The sequence below is a fragment of the Montipora foliosa genome, chromosome 6, assembly GCF_036669935.1.
Source record: "Montipora foliosa isolate CH-2021 chromosome 6, ASM3666993v2, whole genome shotgun sequence".
Taxonomy (NCBI): domain Eukaryota; kingdom Metazoa; phylum Cnidaria; class Anthozoa; order Scleractinia; family Acroporidae; genus Montipora; species Montipora foliosa.
In genome coordinates, this window is record NC_090874.1 from 13,659,496 (window position 1) to 13,679,495 (window position 20,000).

At 39.5% G+C, this 20,000-nt stretch overlaps 3 protein-coding genes and 1 pseudogene across 4 annotated transcripts in view; 1 reads left to right on the forward strand and 3 right to left on the reverse strand.

Annotated features, from left to right (window-relative positions):
- LOC138006761 (zinc finger protein 709-like) overlaps positions 1-6,276 on the reverse strand; it is a 14,572-nt gene extending 8,296 nt beyond the window's left edge. The window contains exons 1-2 of one of the 2 annotated variants that reach the window (XM_068853276.1): positions 6,151-6,186; positions 4,414-4,559 (exon numbers count right to left, since the gene is read on the reverse strand). The gene's annotated coding sequence lies outside the window, so the exon portion shown is untranslated. Of the gene's footprint in view, positions 1-4,413; positions 4,560-6,150 lie in introns of both variants that reach the window. The other variant, XM_068853275.1, reaches the window with a different exon arrangement.
- Positions 1-20,000, reverse strand: part of LOC138006758 (uncharacterized) — a 102,718-nt gene that overhangs the window by 23,890 nt on the left and 58,828 nt on the right. The window lies entirely within an intron of this gene.
- On the forward strand, positions 9,738-13,227 carry LOC138006741 (uncharacterized). The gene has a single exon (XM_068853248.1). It carries the CDS (start codon positions 9,855-9,857, stop codon positions 12,177-12,179), a length of 2,325 nt encoding a protein of 774 aa, XP_068709349.1. The 5' UTR covers positions 9,738-9,854; the 3' UTR covers positions 12,180-13,227.
- On the reverse strand, positions 13,408-16,044 carry LOC138006748 (uncharacterized; annotated as a pseudogene).

The following is a 20,000-nucleotide window of genomic DNA, read 5'->3' on the forward strand; positions in this document are numbered from 1 at the left end:
AAAAAATTGTCATTGGGAGAGTCCCATGTATGGAGGATATTCTCTCGCCTCATCCTCTCTTTTGTACTCCTAATTAACAAAAAAGAGGAAGGTGACAAACCATAACACCAACCTGGTGTGGCAACACATCACGCATGCGTACAACCATTTCACCCGGTCAATCGGCAGCCATGGCCAGCTGTTTTGGCGTTGTCGGGCCTCATCAACAGGTGGGTCCATGATATGGCCTTCTTTGTAGGCAGATCAGAACGACTCAAGAAAGATAACTGGTAACTTGGGAGGCCACTACTGTAACACTAATCTTGGCAATGGACCTCCATGGACTATGAGCTGTAAATTTATCACAAGAGGGTGTGAGAGAGCGAGAGAGCTGTGGAATTGTCAACTACGAAAAGTACATGTGAAAAACTTGTAGATGTGTGGACCCGAGGAGATGTGGACCTGTGGACATACGGATGTGTGGACAATACATGCTGTGGACCTTTGGAAGTGTGGACATGTGGGCCTGTGGACCTTTGGAAGTAAGGACATGTGGGCATAATTTATAGAGCTTTGGAAGTGTGGACATGTGGGCATGTGGACCTGAGGAAGTGTGGACACTGAGGAAGTGTGGATGTTTGGACCCATGTGAGATGTGGATGTGTGGGCCTGTGGATATGTGGATGCGTGGACATGTTGGAGTGTGGAACTGAAGATGTTTGAACCAGCTGACTTGTGGAAGGGTTAAGGTGAAACCATGATGCAAACATGTGGACCATGATAAATTGTGACCAAAAGAATATTTACAGCCAATCATGTAAACATGATGGATGGATGTTAGTTCCTCTGTTTGGGCTATACAGAAAATATCAGGTTGGTTTATGCAGCTGTGCAACAATGATGTTAATTATGTTAATTATGCAAGTACATGTTAAATGAACTAGTGCACGATGTACATTATCACTAATTCTTTCGAATTTACTAGCCTGCTAAATTGCTTCAACATTCATAAAACTATCTTTAGCAAAATAATAAGTGGCGGCAGCAGCAGCAGTAGCAGTGGTGGTGGTAGTGGTAGTGGTAGTGGTAGTACCGGTAGCAGTAGTAGTAGCAACTGTAGTAGAAGAGGAATTGGTAGAGTTTACATGATAAAGTAGTTTGTCAAAAATAGGAAAGACACGAGTCCAAATGTGGACCTGCTAACAACCTTACTACAAAATTATATTTTATACATATCCTTTAAACTAATTAATAAAAAAAATAATACTATACATCATTCATATCATGTACAACATGTTTTTGCAAAATTATAACTTCCATAAAGACTTGTGTATAAGCCGCACTCACGTATAAGCCACACCCCCAACTTTCAAGCATGATTTTGGAAAAAGTAAGAACTCCAAATAAGCACTCTTCTAAAAATAGTTGGTCGTTTGTTTGCACAAAATCTAATGTGTATTTGCAGCGACATTAAAAAGTTAATCAACTCTGAAAATACCTTTTAAAAGTCGTAAAGGACATTGTAAGCAGCTGTGTGGAGGAATGAAATGCTGGAAAGAACTACAGTACTTGTGAGCAAGATTCTGGTTTAGAACCTGAAGATGCAAACAAACGACTCCTTTTGGAGCCACCACATCTAACCACCAAAAGCAGTGATCAACAACAGGTTTCAGTATGGTTAATCTTTAGTTTTCAGTTCAATTTGTGACCCCTGCAAGCAAGTTTATTCCCTCTGAAGGCAAATTATGGTCTCTTGTATAAGCCGCACCCGTGACTTTTGCCCCAAATCTTAAGCAAAAAGGTGCGGCTTATACACGAGTCTTTACTTGCTAATAATTGAAAATAATTGCTAATAATTGAAAGATACTTATTTGTCATCAAAAGGTTAACTGTCTTATCAAACGCTACATGTGGGGTGCTCCAAGAAATATTTAAATTGATCATTTCTATTTGACACTAACAATGTGCCCTTAGAAAAAGATTTTTACATTAGGAAACTTTTACGGTCCTTAATTTTGCAGTTTAAGGCTGATAAGTTGGAACAAGCCCTAACATGATGTGACAAGCTGGATGTTGAAAAGTTGATAAGCTACCAGGTTTAGTACAATGTATGCAGTCTGTTTATTCTAACATTAAAGCTCTTTTTACCTTACTTTCAAAATCAAGTCGTTAAGGGTACTATTTCATGTGGCACAGTATGCCTTATCGGCTGGCACTAAGAGTAGAAAAATTCCATTTAAATGTACATTGTATTAAAGAAATACGAGTTAAAGTGCGAGTTAAAATAGTGCCATATCAAGCGGCTGCCCCGATTATCATCACCAAGCTTGAGGCGAAAAGAAGGAACCAAGGATACGTTTGTAGCTTCCGAGAATAGAAAAAGACAAATCCAAATCCAAATCTTCACTCCATAAAGCGATTAGAAGTTTCATCTGCTCATACAGACCACCAAGTGTTCACCATTCTGTCCAATAGGCTAGTTTCGAATTGTGCAGCAACAAAAGAACAGAGTCGAGGTTCAGGGGAATAATTTGCATTTTCCTTTGTTTTGAACAAAACAAAATGCTAATTATTCCCCTGAACCTCGACTCCACTCTTTTGTTGCTGCACAATTCGAAACTGGCCTATTATGCACACGCCACTCTAAGTACAGTACTTCAAAAAACCCCCTTGAGGTTGTTTGAAATAATTATAATTCAATTATAATCACATACTGTAATTATTAGTTGATGTGAGCCCGTTCCAAACTTAATTGGATTATCATTCGGGTCATAATCGAGGCCCAATGTAAACACAGCATAAATCGTTGCTTAGTTCCTGTTAGTTTCTGGTTTTGGACGTGCTGATGCGTAGCTTTATTGCCGGACAGGGTATCAAAAGATCAAAGCAATTGTCGCAAATAGCATGACAATAATTTAAAGGGGCTAGGTCACGCAAGTTTAGGCAATTTCAGCACTGATCGAATGGTCATAGAATTAACTAAAATATCAAAATAACTGTTCAAAACTATAGAAGAACTCTAACAAAACACAGGGAAGCCAAGAAGGGACATGGATGGACAAAACTGGAGAGGATTGAAGTGGATTGAATTTGGTTAAATTTGAAAAATGTCGGCCCACCTTTTTTCAAATTTATATCAATCTTTATCAAAATGTCATTTACAAAGCTGGAAAATCATTCTCAGTTGTTATGTGGCCGTGATTTTGCAAATGAAAGACTCTTGCTCTGCCAATTTGACGTTTAGAGCTCATAATTAACAAAATGAAACAAAATTACCTAAAATAGCGTGACCTAGCCCCTTTAAGCAAATGTCTCTTACAGACTCCTGAAAAATTCAGGCTTGGTCCCATGACCTCTCCGAGGTCAGTGCAATGCACTGCCATTGCTGCTGCAATTGTCCTGATAAGTTAATGTGAGGATCACTTCAATCTTCCATCTACATGTATCACCGGCTCTTCAAATACACGCTTCTTTCCTTTGGGATGCTGTAAATACATCAATTGCCCCGCAGCCCAATAATTTCGGAATTTCGCGTTGATCTTTGTGAAATACTCGATTTACGCAATTCGCTATCTCAGTTTAGACTGCTGAGAAGTTATCGCTTAAAACTGTCAATCTGTTTAATCCATTTCTGTGAGCGCTCGGAACTCTTTGCATTAATCTTGCCATCAGCACTCACTCCAATTACTGTACCACTTGAACAAAACTCAAGCTATTAAACTAGTAATAGTTTTCACTACATCTGCCCCCGCCTAAGATAATATGGATGGCAGTTGAGGTGTTTTCCAATATATTAATTTGTGCTGCACATTGTGATGTCTTCATATTATTTACTACCAATTACATTGTACATGTAATTAGGTATGTAAATGAAAGTGAAAGATGCAAGGAAAGGATGGGCAACAACAAACAGCATAATTTATTTTTAATTTCCATCAATGTTGATTTGATACGCTATCAATTGAGAAGCAATTTACATAATTTTGGAAAATGCCTCGAAAATATGATAATAAAAACAGGAACAGGAACATTCAATGACTGGAAGGCAACATTTCGTCATCTTTATTATTCATGTGGTTCTTTCCACGGTACCTTGAAATACCATGAAATAGGAATAAAACTCGCTCATATTCAGATTGCCGATTATTATTACATGTATCTGTGAATAGCTGTTGTAAAAATAATTGAAGATTGTTTGAAATTGTTAGTACTGAGACTATGCTTCTGCTTTCTAAGGTTGCCTCTACCAGTTTCTGGCCGAGTCCGTCGCCTCTGTTTCTCATTTCATTTGTGTCCTACAAATCGTCGCCCCTGTTTATGATTTGTGCCTGAGAAATCGATTTCTGACCCAGGCAATAAGAGTTTCTATCAGATACTGTAATCTTTGATTTTCAAAGTAAAAGGAAACACTGTAAATATTCGCAAATTACTCACCTTGAATTGCTATGTCGATGAGCATCAACATAGCAATCGAAAGTCACGAGGGGCACTCCTTGTGACTTTCTGTCTCATGACTCACTGAGAGTTAACCAGAACACCTCGTCAACTCAGTGAACAATACCGATACCACCTTGCATGCCCTGTAAAGCAATACCGATACCACCTTGCTTTCCCCTATACAACATCTAAGAATTGGCATATTAATTTACATATTTTCCCCTTTTACGCGGGGGCTTCTAGGTTGCCTCCTCGGGTTTTGGCCTCTGGGCCAAAACATTGCGGGGACAATTATGGCATTTAATTTCAATGTGTTTAACTGATATAAGTACATGTCGTAAAACTGGAATGCTAACCGCTTTAAAATGAGTGCTTAGACTTAAGTAATGTTTATTACGCCGGTCATTCAGTGATTTCATAACCCTTACCCGATGACGGCCATTTAGACAAAAATTAATTCTAACTTAACAACACAACACTATGGAACGCCATAACTGTCTTATAACATTTTTGGTCATGATATTCGCTGATATTCGCTGATATTCGGTGCTTAAATCATTATATTCGGTGTTACTTTATTATAATTATTATTCTGTGCATACTTCATTAAATTTGGTGCTTACTTCATTATATTCAGTGCTTAAAGTGCTACTATGATCAAAAAATCACTTCTTTTTTCCTTCAGATTTTGAAAGTGTGATTGCTCAGCAGTTGACTGGCAAAATTTTAAGCTTTGATTTTTATCCAAAGGCTATTTACTTTGAGTGTAAGTTAAGTGAAGCGGCGCCGGTCTGTCATTTTCACATTCTCTTGTGAAATCTACATCTATGCAGACCTACTGTACAACTATCGACAGCTTTATGACCATATTTGGGCAGTGTATCAATGTGTTCATTTATAAAATGAAGTATGCACAGAGTATAACAGACCTGCCAACTCTCACGGTTCTGCCGTGAGTCTCACAATTTTTTGTCATTTCTCACAGTCTCACAACAAGGCTCCTCAATCTCACGGGTTTTGGGAAAAATCATTCTGAAATGATTTAAGTTGTTGAATCAGAATAAAAATGGGAAATTAATGAGGAATGCTTGTGCCATAAATTGAAAAACTAATAAAGAAGAACACTGTTCTTACTTTTTTGTACCCAGCTGTGATTTTCGCTGGTGTTCAATAAACTTAATCGTTTTTCTTCGTGTCTGTCCGTCATTTTGAAAGGGGAGTAGGCCCTGGGAACGAGGCCTAATTCCCAGGCATCTCCCATGACACCTTGCTATAAGTTTCGTCCTAGTGATGACCTATTAGCCCTATTAGAATCATCAAAGAAAGCTGCACCTTCTTACAACAGGGAACACAAATAAAACATTTAAATAAACTGTTAATGACTTTCCTCGATGGAAAAGGGGTTTGTTCAATCTTGATCGGGAAAAAAATAGAATCTCACTATTTTTTATAGAATCTCCAGATTTTCCTTTATCAGGGGTTGGCAGGTCTGGTATAATGAAGTATGCACAGAGTATAATGAAGTAAACACCGAATATAATGATTTAAGTACGGAATATAATGAAGTAAACACCGAATATAATGATTTAAGCACCGAATATCATGAGGTAAGCACCGAATATCGTGACCAAAAGTCTCATAAGAAGGCATAAGACAGTTACGTCCCGGAGTTCCATACAACATCTTCCAAGAGACTGACCTCCCCCTTGAAGTGCAATAAACAAAAATTCTTACCTTCTGTGAGAAAATTTTCGCTCAAAACAGCTCGAGTCTTTTCCCTACCCACAATCTGTTCATATGACAAGGATGGCCCATTCTGGCCAGCGGTCTTGGGACGAAGGAGAGGTTGTTTATGTTTGCAAAAGCAGTTGCAAAAGCTTTGCATTTCTAGCCGAAAAGGACTGGGTATAAGTCTGTAAATTTTGGGATTAGAAACTATTGATCCACAAGAGCACACCGAGATTTACAAATCCCCAAGTTTGGTGTTCATCGGGCTAGAAGTTTGGTCATCCGTACACCGGATGGCCATACATTTCTTCACGGTAACCTGGAAATTTTGACGTTTTGAAATGGCTGTCTCCCTTAATATATTGGGTCTATTAACACCAACTTTGGGATTTTGTAAAGCTTGGGGTGCACTTTCTAACTATGTGGCTCAATAGTTGCTAATCCCATAATCATGTACAGACTCGTACCTAGTCCTTTTCGGCTCGACATCAAGCAATTGCACTCATTGACGTGACTTTGTCAATCATAAAAGGTGGTCGTCTTAAAATATAGATACCAGAAAAACTCACTCGTGCAAAATTAATTCCAAATTAAAGGAGAAACCGTATGATCCAATGACTAACCCTTTGACCCTTGAGTCCGAGACCTCGTTTTTAAAGAGCTGAAATTGCGCAAGCCGCTTCGGCGAGTGCAATTTCAGGTTTTTGAAAAACTCACAAGAACGAATTAATTCCAAATTGAACGAGAAAAACAATGTCATCACTTATTAATAATAGAAACATGAAAAAATGCACGTGGAGGAAGTGCCGGAGTAAACCTTTCTTGATTTAATGCATTCATTTTTTTTCTTTCTCCAGAAAACTTTTTTCAAAGATTCCACACAAATTTTTTGTCATCATTTTTTTTTTGGCCGTTAGAGCACGAGAGCGCTGGAAAATTTTGGGTGCTTTCCATTAAGCCAAAATTTCCGGACATTTTTGGCTGAAGTCAAATTAACATAAATCAAAAGAATGTAAAAGTGGTCGCCAAATAGGTGGTGATCTATACAGGTCATTGTGTACAGGATTAGAGCACAGTTTTGGACTGAGCATACATTAAGATAGCCTGCGAACGCAGACGTATTTCCGGCGGAGGAGAGAAATGACCGCCGGAAATACGTCTGCATTCGCAGGCTAACATTAAGAAGCTGTCTACTATTTCCAACGAGAAGTCATAATTTATGCACAAATACTGGTTGTATTGATAATCCGTCAGAGGATTCCTGAGATAATACAGAAATAGTGACAGACCCGCCTCTGTCAGATACAATAGCCTTTCATTAGTTGTCATCGATGAAACACTGAGTTGCCATCCACTGAGAAACAAATGGGATAAAATTCCCAAGTCTTGTTTCAGAGGGAAAATAATGAACCAAATCGATTTAGGTAATTATTCTCAAATTTCTGTAGTACATGACCTTTGGTATATTTTTCATCCAGGCGTCACCTGAATTTACCAACCTAAGGTTGGGGAGTGTTTCAGTGGTCACTAATCAGTTTTATTTGGACAAACTTCAAACTTACACGTATATGTCTCGTTATAGCTTGAGTCATATGATGAGGGGTAATTGGAGGAAGTGACATCGACGATGGCGAGATTTGCATGCAGTGCCGAGCGGACACAGAAATGGATTCAACAAATCGGACAACTTCTTGGAGGTTTAACAAAGGTTAAACAAAGCCAGCATTGCTTACATGGAATGTTCCGCGCATATCGACACAAAATTGTCAAATTATCGATGGGACTGCTGGACACGGAGTATCTAGACAAATGATCCGCAAGAAGGAGACAGGGGCTGCTTCTATAGGTACCGGAGCAGAAATTACCTAACACAAAAGAAACAAAGGACAGAAAACAAAATAACTCCAAATAAACACTAATCCCAAGTGACCAAAAGCACAATGCCTTACGGTACTCACAGAAAGACCAGAGAGGTCCACAAAAATTTAACAATACAACATCTTCCAAGAGACTGATCTCTCACTTAAAATACAGTGATTAACTTTCTCACCTTCTGTAAGGGAATTTTTGATCACAACAGCTTGAAAGCTGGGCTAGATTGCAGAATACCCGGCCATTAAAACCTGGATCTTAAAAGCTTGCTCCCGCAGTCCCGCAGTCCTCAGTTTTTATTCTTCCGAGTATACGATTGTTTGCGTCCGACAAAATTCACCCCCTAATAACGAATACAACGCAGAAGACCGACTACAGTAACACTCGATTATTACTGGTTCTAAAAGAGTTGCGCCCGAAATATTATAATGTCCGGTTGCCAGACATCTAGACACAGCCACGATCATTTCCGAAAAGGAGTAGACAGACCAACATAGATTTAACAATACAACACCTTCAAAGAGATCGATCTCTCGCTTAAAATGCACTAACAAACTTTCTTACTTTCTGTAAGAAAGCTTTCGCTCCCAACAGCTCGAACCTCCTCCCCACATTTGAATTCCCGAAGGAAAAATGTTAAAAATCTGTTACTGTTTGCATTCAGAAATTAAAAAACTAAACTGTACGCAAACTCGAGGAGAACTATGTTTTTTTTCCACTTGTACTGAAGTTGATGCACAAAAAAGACATTAAGAGCATTACCGTTTTAATAATATACATTAAAAAAATTCTCGATTCTGATTGGCTGAGAGCAGTGCAGTTCAAGCAGATTACACATCGAAATTCTGGATTATGATTGACTGAAAGACAAAAGGAAATTTTCTAAGCCAAAAAAAAAAAAATGATGACGAAAAGTTTTCTGGAGTAAGATAAAATGGATGCATTAAATCAAGAAAGGTTTACTCCGGCACTTACTCCACGTGAAAATTTTTTCATGTTTATATTATTAATAAGTAATCATATGGTTTTTCTCGTTCAATTTGGAGTTAGTTTTTCAATCGCTGAAGCGGCTCGCGAAATTTCAGCTTTAATTCTGAAAAACTTACTCGTGCAAATTAATTCCAAAATGAAGGAGAAACCGTATGATTACCTACACTAACCCTTTGACCCTTGAGCCCGCGATTATGATAAAGGGTACATTTTGTCCCCAAATAGTCACATACCTAAAAAGAGTGCGTTCTGTATCGCACATCCTCATATCCAAAAATTAATTTACAAGAGATTACTTTCCCTCAATAATCTATCCTATCCTTTTGTTCATCATCATTCCTAATTCCATTTGTAATTGCCTGAAAATAAATGACACTACAAACTCCTCGGAAAGCGAAATTTCATGTGAAAAAAATTCATGACTTTGTTATCTACTTTACTCCCGCACCTACAAATTGGGTTTCATGAAAAAGGTAACAGCCCAAATATAGCCTGATCAATTCCTTGAAAACATCCCGCAGTTTCGATTCTTACCATGCATAAATAAACCTGTATTCTTACAGAAATTTTAGGAACTGGTAAAAATGTCCACCATAATCGGAGAGGATGCGGAAACCCAGAAACTAAATGTTGTTTTCACATCTCTGGGGAAACGTGGAAAGGAAGGTGAAAAGTGGCAGCAGCACACCGAAAATGTCTTGTTTTATGGGTTAAAGCTCTTATACAAAAGTTGTGGACATCGCATTACATTTCAACCAACTGGGAGTGCAGCAGAAGACTTAAAAAACGTGGAACCCAATGATGTTGGAGATGTGGATGTCATAATCTTCCCTAACTCAGATGATTTGATGATCAACGATGAACTGATCGAATACTTACCCAACAATCCAGGGTACGTCAGGATCAAAGGGGCCGATCACCCCTTGTTACAGTCCTGCCTTGTGGAAGGCACTGAGTACGTAGCCAGTTCAGCCTTAAGGAATTTCCACCCAGCGATTTATGAGGAATCAGCGTCTCATATACATAATCTCATTATCAGCGCAATCCAGCGGGTATCGTCCCAAGATTTCTCATCCATTGTGCAAAGTACTTCCCAGCTTACGAAGAACGAAAATAGTCCTGCTACTACCCTTGACTTTCAAAGGAACCGGCATGGCTCTATTTTTGAACCGATTCAGCGAACGGAAAATCAGATTGCTGCGCAAGATATCCGCACGGCTGAGTGGGAGTGGTTGGTGATCGGTTTATACAAAGCAATGGGAATTCCTTATACTAGAAAACATGCCAAAGTTATGGACGATGTTACACAGTTCATGAACGATATTGGAATCGCTTTGAGCAGCCAAGGGCTAAACGACCCTGCCGAAATTATACAGTACCTTCAAAAGGCTTATTGGAGCGACCGAGGCAAAGACCTCAGGGAAAGAATTGTCAAAATTGGGATTCAAAACCGAAACGACGACCGGAAAAAACCAGAAACGTTAGAGGATGCAACTGGAAAATATAACTGCTCTACGACATGCTCCTGTGAAGAACAAAGTGGTGATGCAACAGAGCAAAAGTGCTTGCAAGGGCCTTTTTTAACAGCAGCACATTGCAAACCGACGGCCCCTGAAAACCAAGAATCTATTTTCCCCCAGCCAGCGCCGTCAGACGACAGTTATCAATTCTCAAAACAAAATGCATGTAAAAAGGTACCTGAAATGGGAGATGCGGAACGAGAAAAAAAAAGAAATGGAAAATTCACCCATGTAGACCAGTCACGCTTTCGATACCAGTATGGTACAGAACAAGAGGAAAAGAGACAATTTGAAAAACAAAAACAAAATCGCTTCTTTGATCATCTGTTTGGACCAATAAAGAAATTCTCAAGGAGGAAAACTTCCCCAGTTACCAAGCAATCACAGCTAGTGGGTGGATTTGACTTTGTCCCTGCCTTCAGATGCCCAGGATGGCCCAAAATTGCACGAGAGTGGACCACAAGGGAGCGTAAGTGGCCATCGCCATATATGGTCTTCAAGGTAGCTCAGGAAGGATTCCATTTGGTAGCAAAGCCTCCAAAGAATGGTGGTAAGGGAGATCGTGACTTCAGAATCTCGTTTTCCTATTCGGAATACTTGTTGAGCCAAGAGATGAATGACATCCAACGAGAGTGTTACCGATGCCTGAAAAAATATCATCGGGCTTATCTGTCTAAAGAGTCCAAAAGTCTGGTGACATTTCATCTCAAGAACCTTTTTCTGCAAACGATTGAAGAGACTGGTGCCGAGGTGTGGACCGAAAGCAACAGATCGAAATGTATGATGATGCTGTTCGACAACCTTTTCGAAGCTCTGGAAAAGAAGTTTTTGCATCATTTCTTTGTGAGGTCTTGGAACATTTTTGGTACAGATTACATCGAAAACCCCAAGATTCTGGAATCCTTGGCTGGAGTACTTACGCAGATAAGAAACAATCCAGTTCAATTTGGAACACCGCTGATGAAGGACAAACACTCCAAATTTGAAACAGCAGTAAAAGAAAACCAATACATTCCACACAGCGACACAGACATCGCCAAAACAGGGGAACATGGAGCTGGAGAAATAACAGATTTTCCATGCAAAGGGTGTGCTAACACAAAAGGCAAGCGACAGGAATCGCCTTGTCAAGAAAGAAGCTCTATTGCAAATTTTCGGTACCATGACTTGAAAGATTTCTTCCTCAGTGTGAGCAAGGAGTTGATCGATATGGCGTTTAACGAACACACGACCGATTGCATACTTGAAGCCCTTGATCCGTTGGAAAGGTCTTTGGTGGATGGTCTCAAGGAAATAGAAAAGATCGGTATCGTCCGTGTCGACGAATTCCCAAAAATGTTTGATATTAGTTGGGACTTGGCTTTCTACAGGATGCTGGTCAGCTCTGAACAGAACATGAGGCGCCGCGTGCTCGAAGGGATCCAAAGTGTAGTCGAAGTGTGCAGATACGTTTTTAAGCAAGATGACTTTGCGCCTGGAAATGAAGACGCTATAATAAAACGAATGCACGACGCTAATTCTGAAAATTGTTTTGACTTGAATCGCTATATACCCGCTGGCTCCGGAACGCAGTTTGTCCTTAACTTTTTCAACGGTCTTCAGCTAAGTGAAGCTTCGCAAGAAAACGTTGATTTTGAAATCCCATTAGATTGACCGTTTTTCGGGAAAATCGACACTGCAGTAATAATGAGATAACAATTGGGACGCTGATCTTTTTTATGCGTACGTATTGATTGTTTAATTAACCGAGAACAATCAATGAAATGCAGTAGTCGAGAGTATCAGCTCATAGGCTATAATGTGAATCAATTGTTTATTGACCAACCACCGTCAAAGAATTCAAGAAACCAGCAACGTTTTACAGATCTTTTTGTTAACATACCCAGTAATCAGAACACTGAATGGCCCCTGAATGGACTGCAAAGAATACCCACCTGATCAGCGTCCCATCTCTTGGATTTTTTTAAAACAGTGTTATGTTCTATTTGGTTCTCGTTATTTGAGTGGAGTGCCCATAAACTACCTTAGAGAAGCTAGGTGCACTTCAACTATAGACAAAGGATTTACATTTTCCATTTGCCATTGAAGTAAGTGACTTTGGACATCCTCTCCAGAGCAGCTTGTGCATTGCCGAAATTAACTCTTAGAGTTGCGATGGATTAAACGCACTTTTGTTACTTGGTTGAAAGCTCCCTAGCCAAACCCTAATCGGGTACTTATCCATTGTATAACAAGATAAACAAACGTTTCTTTAAAAATAAGTAGTCAGAGTCTAAATTAAGCCTAACGAAGTGACAAATACATAAGGTTTGCTTCAAGACAGCGAGGAAGAAAGCCTGACTTCTTGTCAAGGAGCTTCCACAGATACTGATACATTTATTTGATGCTCATCACCACATAAGTCAGGAATATAGTGAATAAAAGGAATGCCCTATGACGGAAATTTGTGGCGAGAACGTATCCGCCTCAAAAACTTTCGTTTTTGCTTTGAAAACAAGTTACTTCAGGGACAATACAGACGGTAGAGTTTGTTAAGATTAAAGGGCTAAAATCGCCAACATTTGACCTGAGGGAAACCTCATAAAGACGAGAGGCTACGGGTAGCCTACACTTCGTTTAAAGGATTTTTAGCCGGTTTCCTTTAAGTTCACAGTATTTCAGTGGGTTTTTTTTTATGTTACAATATCTTGGTAAACATCATTCCGTGACCCAACGATAGGGTTAACTGCGATCGTGGATATTTGTTTACATTAAAACTGTTGTTAACGGCATTGATTTCAATCAAAACCAGAAAACTGATGCTTTGCAAGTCTTAAGTCTTAAGTCTCTTTATTTATTTATATTTTTTTTAAATACTTTTTCTTAACAATACCGGGAAAATTATAAATTTACGATATCTGTTACAGAGTCATACGATAAGCGGATATTGAATTGCGCGCCACGAAAGGACAAAAACTCGTTTCCGGTGAGGCACACAATTCATTAAAACATATTTCCCGGTTAATTTGTCACGTAGTCTCCGTGGTTTAGTGGTCATCGCGATTGCCTCTGAGGAAGAGATCCCGAGATCCCGAATCCCTCTCGAATTGCCTTCTACGAGACAGAGAAATCTTACGCAAGCGCAGCCAGAGCGCAACCCAAAAAAATCCAAAAACGGAGACGAGGACTACACTTTGTTCTTCGAAAAAATTGTTAATAGAAATGGGCCCTAAATTTAGCCCGTATGGCTAATACTTGGTGGGTCTTCAAAAAAACATTGAAACCAGGGTAGTGTCAGTTTGCCCATTATTACTCAGTTGGTATGTTTCCATGGGACAAACCTGCTGTGAGAAAGCTGCGCTATAAAGACCTTCCATTCAGTTCCAAACAACAATCAACTGAATTTTAAAGCCCCTCTTCCCCTAATCAATGTTGTTTACGCCTCCTGAACGTTTCCCTAGCACCAGAAGCTTTTTAAATTCAACGTTGAATAGGGTTTGGTGTAGGGAGAAGTTACTTCAGCTTTTTCTTTGGTTGAGGTATTACAGAAGGATTTTCGGACTCCAAATGCGCTATTTTCTCAAGTAGTTTTGTCCAAGATTATAGGTTCTACAATAATGGAATGGTGGTACACGAATCCTGTTCATTCCATATTTATATAATAAAGCGGTTTTCAGTTGGATGTCGAAGATCAATTGCGTTTGCTTTGGTTTTGTACTGTTTCGCTCTGGGATTGGCCAGCAAAACTCTCGCCACTTTCTCAACCAATGAGAAACAAAACCAAAAGCAATCGTCACTTGCACGCGTGTATTTTCCCGCGCTTTGCGCCGGTTACATGTAATTGCTTCAAATTCTGATTGGCTCATTTCACCGCTTGCGTTTGTTTTGATTGGTTGGAGCAGTTGTTTTGTTTTTCTTTTAAAACACGAAATTGAAAACGTTCCGCTCTATTGGTGCTCAACCAGTTCCTTGGCAAATTTCGTGGGATACTGCATTATCTCTTTGACTTTTCCTACCAGTGATTCCATGATACAGGGCTCTTCAATGTAGTCAACGCAAAACAGGTTATATGATCTCACGAAAAAATGTGGCAAATGTCTCTTTGTAAGGACTTGAAAAAGATTCCAGAGGAGCTTCATCATGCATTCGGCTCTGTTGCTTTCGGTCCACTTGTGGACACCAGTTTCTTCAATCGTTAGCAGAAAAACGTTCTTTAGATGAAAAGTCACCAGTCCTTTAGGACGTGAAAGATAAGCTCGGTGAAATTTCTTAAGGCAGCGGTAACACTCTCGCTGTATGTCGTTCATCTCTTTGCTCAACAGGTATTCTGCATGGGAGAATGAAATCCTAAAGTCGTAATCCGGATTGCCACTTTTCTTTGGAGCTTTGGCCACCAAGTGGAAACCTTCCGTAATTATCTGTCTGACCACGTTAGCTGAGGGCCATTTGCGCTCCAGTTCGATCCAAGTTTTTGCAACCTTCGGCCATCCACGGGACATTAAAGCAGGGACAAAATCAATTCCAGATAACACTGTATTCTTGGAAAAACATTCTTTTTCGATTTCCGTTTCTATTAACTTCAATTCTTTAAAGCTTTCTTCGTTTCCGTCATCTTCTTTTCCAAACATGTATTTAAACAAGTGCATCGCTGCCTTTTCTTCGTGAATTTTTCTTAGTTGCTTCTCAGTTTCGAGTTTTTCTCTGTCTCTCCCAAACGTTCTCATCAAACCTTTACTAGAACACGGCTCCATTTTTTGGGCAAAAAGCTGCCGTTTTCCTTTCAACTCCGTTGCAGTCAGAGAACGGTCTCCTTCTCGTTTGTCTTCACTTTTGTCATCATCACTCTCAACCTCTTCCCTGACTTGCTCATTCATAACGTTCTCCTGGAACCGGAAGGAATTCTCCTGCCTTCCTCTTGTTGATGAGTGAATTGAGGGTGAAGTTGCTAAATCTTCCGAAGGAAGAGCGAAGTTAACTTTTAAAGCCGGACTGCTGCCGCTGTTCTCCAAGTGGCAAGCAAGAGGCAGAGTAAATGAGGGCGTTTCGCGTGATATTAATTCAAATGTAAAACAAGTGCGTCCCCCAAATCTCCGTAAATCAATTCATTCGATGTTTTCAAGGCTGAAGTGGAGAGGTAACCTGTGTCTTTCACACAGCAAAACTTCAACACTGGATGATCGGCTCCTTTGATCCTAACATGAAGTGGATGGTCGGGTAAATATTCAATCATTTCGTCGTGGATCAACAAATTATCTGAATCGGGAAATATCATGATGTCCACATCTCCGATATCATCGGCTTCTTCGGACTTAAGATCTTCAGCTGTGCTCCCATAAGGTTGAAGTATAAGGCAAGTTCCAGATATGTTGTTCCAAATTTCTAAAGACGGATTAAACATGATATTCCAGAAATTTCCTGCGTGGTTCTCCCATCTTAGAGATTCCTTTCCTCGCTTTCCAAGTAACAAGATTATGCGGTTTAGTTCCTCGTTGTTTTTGTCTCTTTTTACAGCATTCATATCACTGAGCAAATCACAATATGTTCCTTATGTCTAACAACCTGAGAATGATATCTATCGTAGAAATGGCGCATTTTCAGTTCGCCGATCGCGAAATTGATATTTCGGTTTCCAATACAAGTGCCAACGGTTGGCCAGTCAAAGGCATACAGCTACCGGTTTTGATACTAAAACGGGTATATGATGGATAAATAGCATAGTCAAACCAAACTTGTGCATAATTTGTATATATATCTGAAGGTTGAACTAATCAACCTTCAGATGACTACATACGCTCTGCGAAACGCATCTAGCATTCTACCCAAAGGATAGGCTATACTCAAGATTTATATATATGTGTGTGCCTATTAGGTGTCTAGCCGGAAAAGAAAACTGAATCCGGGTAACAAATGAATGAAGGGGGTAGTTTCTAAAGAAACTGTGGTGTTGCGTCGGTGGGGAAGTAGTATACAAAAATTTGGTTTTATCAACGGAGTTGATAATGTAAATTGGCCACCGTACGCTCGAAACGTCAGCTTTTAGAATCTCTGTACGGTGGCCAATTTACATTATCAACTCCGTTGATAAAACCAAATTTTTGAATCCGAGTAAGTTGATCTTTTCACTCCCTTAACTTAAAACTTCCAAGGTGGCCTCTCACAGCTTCTGCAACTGTCCGCCGTTCCTGTTTTTTCGTGTTAAAATCGTTGACACTTGAAACGCCACGCCAAGAAAAAAATGTTACTGATAGCATTGAACTTTCCTGTCAAGACACACCTTTATAATCTTCTAGTTTACTTCTGCCCGTAGTTTTGTTTTTCAATTGAAAGTGCACAAGAAAGCAGAGCTTGGAAGAAACACAAGCAGTTTAAATTCGAATCTTAAATCCGCCACCTTGAGCTCATCAAAATTTGCATCAAGGTGGACTGGATCAGGGTGCAGATGTCGAGCCAAAACGTGCTATGCATTGCTACATTCCTTGCCAAAGAGTGCTCTACGAATTTCCATTTCAAGCGTTTATTAATTAATCTACAATTACCGCGGTTTTTTAGTTCTCAAGAAATGCGACAAAGATAAATGCCACTAATGTTTTTTCCTGACATGACAGGTAAGACTCTCAATCATGGCTGGAGGTATGGAAAGTGAAGTGTTTGAGAAATTTGAGCTGTCAATATTTAATATGTCTTGGAATTTTTTTTTGTTGTTCGCTATCACTTTGAAAAAAAATGATGGCCATGAATTATAGCGTAGATGCTTTAGTTATGGCACCACAGCTTTTTCTGAGAATTGTTCAGAAGTAATGGGAAATTTCTTGGAAGTTGATATTTTGGTTTCTAAGAAAAATATCAGTGTGAAACTTGACACTATTTATGTGCTTATCATCACAATTGTTGGTGCCTGATTCTCACTTGTGTTGAGACATCAAAAAGAGTAAGCTGCCTTCAATATTTGGGGACTAAAGAAATACCTTTCGGTTTGAATATTGAGTTCGCTCAATTTGCAGCGAGGATTGAAAAAGACTCTCCGTTGTCATTGTATCAGAGATAGACAAAGCTGATTTATTTATTTACCAGTATTGCATTTGTGGTTGGTTTAACAGATGACGCTTTCAAATTGATCGGCTCAAAGGAAAAGAGATCGATTAGCGTCAAGCAAGACAAAATATAGGAGGAGAGAGTACGTCCGCCATACACGCCTTATTTCAAGAGTAATTCGTCCAAGGTTATTTTTAGCTTGGATTCCCACGCTGAGCACTTTGCCCCTTCACGCGTATATTTTCAACTCTAAATGTGATTGGCTATTACCTACCCAGGTGGGATTTCCGAGGCTGGCAAGTGATTTAAAAATATCCTGAGGCGAATTACCCTGAAATAAGGCGTGTATAGCGGATATACTCTATAACCTCCTTTATTTTCTCTTGTGTCAAGAAAATTACTGATATAACTCGTTTATTTACAAAGTACAAAAGAAGGTGCAAGTGCAGAATAAAACCTACACAAGAAAATTCAACGTCAGAAAGCGCTACTAATCTACCTAATCTACATTAGTGACTGTCACAGTGCTTCTATCGTTAACAATCACACAAATATAAGGGAAGAATGCTAGTTTTGTCAACGTTGTGGTTAATAATAATAGACGTCATCATCACGGGATATAGCCTGATGGTCAAGGGAATCAGTACCATCGATACTAACTTGTGTTAATTTTAATAATAATAATAATAATAATAATAATAATAATAATAATAATTTCTTACTTTGCTGCTGATAACAACTCGAGAACAAGATACACACGAACGTTGAACACAACAACTGAAGCAATTTGATATGTGAACTCACAGAAAACTTTACACGAGGCTCTCCTTATATGGGCATACCCAAATATGGCAATAAATAAATATTCCCAAAATACAACATCTTCCCTTTCCTAAAATTGTTCCCTAAATATTAAAAAAAAATAAATGAACAATTCAACAAACTTCCACTCATTACAAATTCAGGCGTTTTACTGTTTTAGGCGAACGCTTTGGGTACGTTGTGGAAGCAGTGGGTGAGGGTGGCTCAGGAATAGGAGCGGCCCCTTGGTGTGAAGGTCTAGGTGATGTTCGAACAACTTGGAAGGGGTGACACCGCTAGGTATTGGTAGGACAGGTGGTGGTACAACTAAAGTTAGCAGTATCATGTCCTTTTCGGGAACGGTTGAGGTGGAATTGGCATCACCTGCAGGTAGCAGATGATCTTAGTGCACATGGCACATGCGTTCGCCCACTAGTACTTGGTAAGCCAAGCCAAGGGACCTATCCGCAAAATCACGGTACCACGCTGCCATTTTTCCTTCCCTCTGAAGTACCAGATCGCTTGGAAGAAATTCACGAACCACATATTATTTTTACCTGCAGAGTCGAGTACAAAATAAATGTAAACAGCCAAACAACTGAGATGCGACTTCAGTAAACACATGCTTATTGAACGCGTTCGATTCCTGTAATTAATGTTTGTTAAACCCATGCAGAATTTGCCATTTGGTTTCAGTGTTGTATATGACATTACAGTCAGTAGAATATTAAAAACAAAGCTCACTTTGATATCCGACGGCGAAAGATGCAATTGTTGTCGAAGACGATTACTCGTCGCCTTTAAGATTCCAGATATTTATTTTTCACCGTCTGTCTTGTTTATCCAACTGACGTTCCATTCCTGAGCTCCATAAGGGTATATTTAGTTTAAAGATCCACTAAAACGCCATTCACGCTACAATGACTTCGACGAAACTGTGCAGCTAGGTTAATTAAATATTATGCTGTGTCCATTTTCACTTGGTCGCCACATGACAACCCAATAAAAGTAGAGAAATCAGCGGCAATGTGTTTTCGTTAAATGGCATGCTGATGCACAGTGGGAATTATTAACCCCGATCATTGACAGCTATTTACTCTTGGAAGGGCATCCGTACCTGCTTGTATGAGAAAAACCGAAAATAAAAAAAATTAAAAAAATCAGGAGCCTATGACTAGGAGCCTCCCTATGCAGTATACCCTTGAGTCAACCTTTGCCCGTATCTTTCTATTTTTAGAACTAATCTTTCAGCAGGAAACTCACATTTACAACAATTTAAGTCAGTTGGCACAATTTGCATACATTGTTTTTGCTATTTTTGTCTTTGTTCCACAATAATTTTATTCTGATTGGCCATTCTAAACAGTGTGTGCAGAGCCGAAGCCGAAGCCGAAGAAAATAGAAACATACGGGCAAAGGTTGACTCATAGGGCTTGTATGGGAGAGGCAAGCTCCTACTCGTGGGCTCCTGATAGACACTGATTAAGTGAAACAAGTTTGATCCTTTCCTTCCCATCGGACTGATACTTACAGAGTTCACTCTGTTTAACGCTAGTCGATTTAACTCGTCAATGGCCCCTCCCTCGGAGGTGAAAGGGTTAATTAATGGCTTCGCTCCCACAAGTCTCCATCAACTCAGTGGTTGCCATCGTCATTTATTTG